The sequence below is a fragment of the Myotis davidii genome, unplaced genomic scaffold (assembly GCF_000327345.1).
Source record: "Myotis davidii unplaced genomic scaffold, ASM32734v1 scaffold226, whole genome shotgun sequence".
Classification (NCBI taxonomy): Eukaryota; Metazoa; Chordata; class Mammalia; order Chiroptera; family Vespertilionidae; genus Myotis; species Myotis davidii.
The window spans coordinates 1,841,475-1,848,896 of record NW_006297224.1 but is presented as its reverse complement, the minus strand read 5'-3'; the positions used below and the strand labels follow the sequence as shown (position 1 = coordinate 1,848,896).

General features: G+C 36.1%; 1 protein-coding gene across 1 annotated transcript in view; it reads left to right on the top strand.

Annotated features, from left to right (window-relative positions):
• Positions 1 to 3,383: 3,383 nt before the first annotated feature.
• BANK1 (B-cell scaffold protein with ankyrin repeats 1) overlaps positions 3,384 to 7,422 on the top strand; it is a 281,394-nt gene continuing 277,355 nt past the window's right edge. The window contains exon 1 of the mRNA XM_006772998.2: positions 3,384 to 3,774. Within this exon, the coding sequence (XP_006773061.1) occupies positions 3,396 to 3,774 (379 nt within the window). The 5' untranslated portion in view covers positions 3,384 to 3,395. The remainder of the gene's footprint in view (positions 3,775 to 7,422) is intronic.

Sequence of the window (7,422 nt, the reverse complement as noted above, 5' to 3'; positions counted from 1 at the left end):
CCCCCCCCCCCCCCCCCCGTCAGCCCTCTGTGCACTAAATCCCCAGCACTTCTGATCTGCCAGGCAGTTACATGGGCTGAGGCAGCTCCCGCAGCTCCAAAGAAAGTCCCCAGGCAGCAAAGCAGAGGTCAGTGTGCTTGACAACTGACCATCAAGATGTAGCTGGTGGCCAGGGAGATAAGGGATGGACATCAGCAGCATCTACTACACAGATATATACAAAAAACATCTGGTACTTTTTGCCACTATGAATAAGTGAAATTAACCAATTTTCCTGGAGGAGAAATATGAGTTACACTGTTTTACTACCTTCATCCTATGGAAAATCCTTAGTTTTGTGCCCCGGTTGTACTGGAGTACAAAGTTAGAGTATAAGATCATTTCAGTTATATTTTCTATATAATATGAGTACTGATATATTTGTGTGTGATTATATCAAGATTAATGTTCATGTCAATCACTACTGAGTCCGTTATGGCTGCAAATCATTTCTTTGTAATTTTCTGTTTGTTTTTCCTGTAGTTTGGTTACCAGTTAGAAAAAATATAGTATTGAATAGGTACACATGTAATCTTTCTTCATTATGCACAAACATGAGGAAGATATGGGATCTTATTCAAAAAGAAAAAAATCTACCATTTGCAACTATAAATATGTATTAAGAAGAATTTTGATTTATGATCAGTCTCATTCTTTTGGCAAAATGTAGTATAATCTATTATTGGTGCCAAAGCAATTATTGATATAAGTTATTGATACAATTACTTTCCACTTTAGGGATTTGTTATAATATTTTGCAAGATAAATAAGGCATCATTATGAAATCTGAAAGAACAGATTTCATAGTACATTTATAAAAATTAATTTTTATAGTACATTTTTATAGTACATTTATAAAAATTAATATGGCTCCGTTTTGTTGCTACCATTGTGTAATGCTCTCATTTACTTTGTGTTGCTCGATTGGAGATTTGCATTTTAAATACTTTATTTGCAGACCTTAATCACAAATTGAAGCTTTCAGGAATGAAAATTCTGCATTTCTGTATTTTAGGTTTATCATTTATTGTTTCATTTCACAGCCTATTAAAATTGGCCAACCTTAATGACGATAGAGCTCCTTAAATGGGCAGGATGATGATCACCATTTTATTTAGTTTAAGTGTATAAATGGAAGTGCACTGCAAGGCCACGGCCAGTAGGCTCCTCTTGAGACTTCATAGAGAACTCTTGTTGCATCTGTAGTTCAGATGTTACTCAGAGACAAGCTTGTATTTTCTAGGATAAGAGAAAAGAATACCATGGATATGAAAAGGCCTTTTACTGACTTTTGCGGTTTGACTCAGTGCAGTTTTATACAAAAAGATTAGAAAGCAGCAGAAATACCAATTACTGTCTTCATGGCCCCGACCTAACCTCGCTGAGGCTCAATGTCATTATCAGTAAAATAAGAATAATAAAGCTAACTTCATGCAATTTTGTGACTATTAAATGAAGTAATGCATGTTAAATGCTTAGCAACATACCTTGGTACATGGAAAATCTTAGTAAGTAATAATTGAGAAAATTAAAGATTAAAAGATCCAAATAATTTAATCTATAGAAAAGGAAGGGTTGGGTTTCAATGCTAATCCTCAGGTTTTTAGAAACTGTCAAACAGCGATTATTGATTCAGTGTAAGTCAATACAAATGTAAAAGGAAAACTCACTTTCAACATAAGAAAAAATAGCCATAAAGTATTGAGAAAGAGTAATTTTCTTGGGCAGTTTTGAAAGGTAGGTTATGATTGTCTCTGGAATTGATTTCTTATGATCGTCTTTCTATGGTAGTGTGATACCCAACCACATAATGTGGCAGTATTCATGCTATACTTTAATATACCTTCATAGTTCAGTCTATAATTTTACTGATTTAAATTTGAGGGTCAAGAAGGAAGTTCTATAAATTCTTCATAGATAACTGCTCTTAGAGTACGTCAGATAGTCTATTTTATCTTTTCCCTTGAGAGGAAATCAGATTTCCAGTAAGCTTTCACATACATGGTATTTAGGATTAATTTATAGACTGCTTAATATTAACTAATCTAGTTCATCTCACTATAATAAATCTATTTGAATCTTTTAAATAATGTTACTGTGATCTTTGCTCTTCGAGGTTAAAAGTACAGACTGGAGTCAGACTGCCTGCATTAGAATCCTAATTCCAATACCAGTTTCATTTTCCCATCTGTAAAATCAGAATCACATTACTTCTTTAATAGGGTAATTTTGAGAATTAAGTGAATAACATATGTAAAATAGGAAGAGTCCTAGTTTATTTTAAGTACTTGGTAATTAAAAATATTATTGGTTTAAGTTTTACTGCAATTATTCCATAACTATACAGCAGTTACTCTGGCTAGTTATAATATCTCCTCTACTCTTCCTCAAACATAAACATGCTGAATTATGACACTCTGTGTTTGTTCAACAATTTATTTAGCATTCAGGCTGGGTGAGACACTACATAGAGAATAACAACTTACTGATGATTCATACACAACTAGTATATGCTTCTCATATGTTTTCTGCCAGATGTTTTTTTTTTCTCATTCTGTGTATGTAAATATATTTTAAATTGTTGTCAAATATTTGTTCAAGAAATAGTGCTAGGCATCCTGTAGGAATCAATGAGTTGAAAGAGAAAGCATCTGTCATCAGAGATAGTTTTTATATCATGAGAAAAACTGGTGGTTTTCATTGGTACTAATTCTAGGGTGGGAGATACGTTTAGGATTAGTACTTCTCCACCAGAACCTTCTATTTATTTTATCAGAGTCAACTTTATTGGTTCTTTTTGCTATTGAATTTCTTCTTATTTTTATTTTGTTCGTTTTCTGGGCATGGAAATTCTATAACCTGTCTTTATGTACCCATCTTGACCCGGAAGAAAAATTTTAAGGTTCTCTAATGTAAATTCTCTTATTCTCAGAATAATCTGATTCATTAGGTAAAAGAAACAATGGATCAAAGAGGTTAAATATGATAATCTAGGTAAATTTGTGGTTACTGGCAGAACCATACCCTAATTCTATAGAATATTCTTCCTGTTCTACTGCCAGGCCTCTCACTTCCTTTGAGCATCTTCTAGATTCACATTTGTACAGTGAATACAGTGCAGACTTATACAAAGCGTGAACTTTGTTGCATCTGAAGGATTAGTTTAATCCCATATGATTATGATGGGGATAATATGAATTATATTATTAGTCTCTCATATAAGCAAATTAATACATTCCCTAAGGAGTACATTAAAGTGTTTGAGAAATAACAATATAACCATCTGTTAGCATTTTAAATATAAGAAAAGTAATATATTATTGTCTCTTTTCCCAGAAAATACAAAAGACATCCTGATGTTATATGAAGAGGATGCTGAGGAATGGGCTCTGTACTTGAGGAAAGTATTTTTACATGTTGTGAAAAGAGAAGCAATCCTGTTGTACAGCTTGGAGAATTACTCTCTTCGGGATTTGGAATTGCTGAGTTTAAACTCTTACAAATGCAAACTTTTGATACTATCAGAGAGCCTGCTTAAAGACTTAACTCCAAAGAAATGTCAGTTCCTGGAAAAGGTACTTCACTCACCAGACAGTGTGGTTACCCTGCTGTGTGGGGTGGCGAGTTCAGATGAGCTCTACAAGTTGTTAAATGTCCCTGGAGGCAGGTGGGAGATCTCAACTGAGCAGGGGCCCGAAGACTACATCTCTGTAATCGAGAGCATCATATTCGAAGGTAGTGTTACCAAATCTTCCTTATCTATTTGTTTTTATTTTTGTCTATTTATTATACTTTTTAAAAAAAATCTAAAGAGTTTTAAAGAATGAATATATCTGGATGTTAGGATAAAAAGAAAAAATGAAAGTGAATTTATTTAAGAGTATATTGCACTGTCCTCAAAATGCATAGAGGTTGTTAGTTTTTAGCAATATTCCAATAAGAGCTTATGCATTCTAAAATAGTTCATAAATATATTTCTTAGGGAAGCTTATATAAGATTATACCTGGCTGAACAAAAATGGTATGCTAAGCTGCTAGAAGCTAGTTTCCCACTTAACTTGCTGTAATGTTACCACACAGTAGCAGTCCAATGTTTGAAGGTCTGGTTTAGAACTACAGAGCTTTTGTTGTGTTGATGATTGGATGATATCTATTACTGGCATAAAATACTGTTATTTTTATTTTAACTTTAAAAACATTTTGTTTTAATCACATATCCATTGTGTTAAAGAGCAAAATGCAAGGGCACCTTCATTAATTAATTACAGTTCCATGTAACAGTCAAAGCTCTGAGGCTTATAATGTTAAAGCTTCGCCTTCCCCCGTCTCTTCTGCTTCAGGCTTGGTGTGGAAGGGCTGCCATGGTCAGCCCCTTCGCTGCTTTTCTCAACCTGCACTTTCCCTTTAACTCCTAGTGTTCCAGCTGCAGGAAAGAGGTGGGGATTTTACTTCCCAGTGGCTATATAATATGTGAAGTGTTGGCTCTTTTTCTTGGAGTATGTTTCTGGGTTGTTGGGTGATCCCCTCATTCACTGAGGATGTCCCGCCTGCAGTTACATAATGAGTGTTTCCTCTCTTCTAAGCATCTAGTGTGGCGGTCCACCTTCTATGATTCTAACTGTGGGTTTCCATGGCTCCCTCATGTGTCTCTTTTGATCAAAGTCTCTCTGAGATATCTCCTGGCTGGTCCTTTCTCTCTCTCACCTGGTCCAGGTCCATCTGTAAAGCCATTCTTTTGTCTTTTGCCCTGACAAACTGCACAGGCAAGCCATTCCCAGCATAGCCACCACCATCCTGCCTCAGAGCAACAATGCAGTCACAACCTCTTGCCTGTAATCATTTCCAAACATGGCCCTAACATGAGTCTCAGTGTTCTATACATCCAGAGAGCACATATCAACCCCCAGTGGTCTGCTGGCAGCCCTTATCACTATGGGTGAGGATGGTGATATCCCTCAGGTTTCCCTATGGTAGATGTGGGACTCATAGCACATTAACAACTCTCCTTAAAAAAATCCTCTTTCTATTTTCCAGCCCTCCAACATCTCCAAATTCAATGTTTTTAAAGCCTTGTTTAAGTAATCTATTGTTGCCTAAAAAGCTACCCTAAAATATAGCAACTTAAGACAATAAACAATGGTTCTATCACCGATTCTATGGGTGAGGAATCTGGGAGCGGCTCAGCTGGGAGATTCTGGATCAGTGGTTGTAGTCAAGCTGTCAAGAGCTACAATGGTTCACAAGCCTCCACTGTCCACTGGGGGAGGATTTGCTTCCAAAAGGACCTTATACTGTTGGCAAGTTTGTTACTGAATTTTTAATCATCTCTTGGTTGAATAAGTCCCCTCTCCTAGATTCCTGAGGTTCTAGATTCCTGAGGGAGGGCCCTTGGCAGCAATGTTTCTGAAGTCTTGCATGTTCAAAAGTCTTTGTCTTTTATCTTGTACTTGACGTACAGTTTGACTGAAGACCATGTGGCTCTTCTTTCTTCTAGCATTGTAGGATTCAGGGAGATCTTATTTGCCTGGTTAACTAAAGGATTCTTCATTTGTGTTTTAAATCTAATGACTTCACTGAAATGTTATCATAGCACTGACTGTTCTGGACTGGTTTGCCCAGAGACCTGGCTATTTTTGTATCAGTCCCATACCACTCCCTCCCCAAGATGTAGATTCAAGTCTTCTTTTAGTTCAGGAACAATGTCTTGATTTATATCTTTAAACATGTGAACAATCTTATTATGATGATTCCTTTTTATGTGTAGGTTGAATTTATTTTATTTATGACACATTCAAACAATTCATTTTGATTCTTTATTAATATTCATTACTTAGTTTGGAGTATCACATCAGTTTTTGCTGTCTTCTTATGTTTTCAGTAATTTCTTTTCCCCTGTATACTGTGCAGTTTATCTCTCACTTTTATGGTGCTTTTACTATTTTCCATTATACTGTTTGGTTGAGCATTGAAAGTTTACAATTCATCTCTTATTCTTGTCTTGCTAACTGCTCCTTAACATCTTGCATTCTGCACTATATAATTGCTTCAAAGAGGTGGTTGCTATTTATTACATTTTAAAAATTCACGGTGAAATGCTTGGTCACAATTTTCCATTTCTCTTATGGCAACATGCTCTTAGTTGTGAGTTTCTGATGTGCCATTGGTTTTATTTTTTTCTCTTTCTCTTGTAGAATCTTTATATAGATCCCGTGGTTGCTCAGTTTTGTTTTGTTTTTGAGCCACTGAACAAAGTGAGTTTGTGTTGTGTTTTTTTTGTCTAGCCAACGAAGGTAGGCGATGTGGGCTTTTGTTGTTTGTTCTGTTCCTTCCGTTTTTCTCCCCCACAATGAAAGCCTTTACTTCTCCTTTTCCACATATATAGATTGCTTTCTGCAAGTATGTCTTTTCTGTGTAGTTCCTCATTTAACCCCACTTTCTCTGCTTTTTGGAACGAAACTGCTTTCACAGATGCTTCCAGCTGAAGCTGTTGCATTATGTCTACAATATAAAAATGTGTAGCCCCTACCCTTAGAGGGAGGTAGGTTTGTTAGCTCTTCTTGAAACCTGCAGTTTCTAGATTAAGTCTTCAAGGTTTCTTTCCCCTGTTTCCTACTGCACATGCTTTAGCTCATCATCACTGGTTTTGGAGCCACACCATTAATCTGGAGGTCTAGAATTTCACTGTTTTCTATTTTCAGTAAATAGGACATTTGCACAATTGTTTCTCATTCTTGATCTTTGGAATGATTTTCAGGAATAGAAAGGGGAAATGTTGACTATACAGTAAAATTTTGAAACTGGCAGTCCTCAAGTTTTTTCTTACCTTTGTTTTTTGTTTGTTTTCCTCAAGTGCATTAAGTTTTTTGTCTGTGCATTTTGTCGTTGTTGAAAAGGAAAAATGTTACAACTGGAAACTCTGAAAATTTTTCAATACAATGCACATAAAATACAACTAATTGTATGCTAATTCCCCCCTACTCCCCCATCCCCAAGACTGAGGAGCACTATAAATTGGTGGCAACACTTTAAATGATTCTCCACACCTATCATTTCTATTTTCTTAAAGAAATGAGTTATGGCCACTTAAGTTATGCTGTCACTATTACAGAAAAATATTGACCAAAAAACCTGTTGTTGTAGTGTTTTATTTTATGATGAATATCTTTAGGTGGTTATGTTAGTGGAGTTCTTGTATACAGTGGGGCCTTGACTTACGAGTGTCCCGACTAATGAGTTTTTTGAGATATGAGCCATCTCGGCCGATTTTTTTGCTTTGAGTTGTGAGCTAAAGTTCGGGTTATGAGCCAGCTTCAGATACCCCACCGCTAGTTGGCGCAGCGAACGTCACAGTGAACGCCACAACATCAGCCCAGCATCACGTGT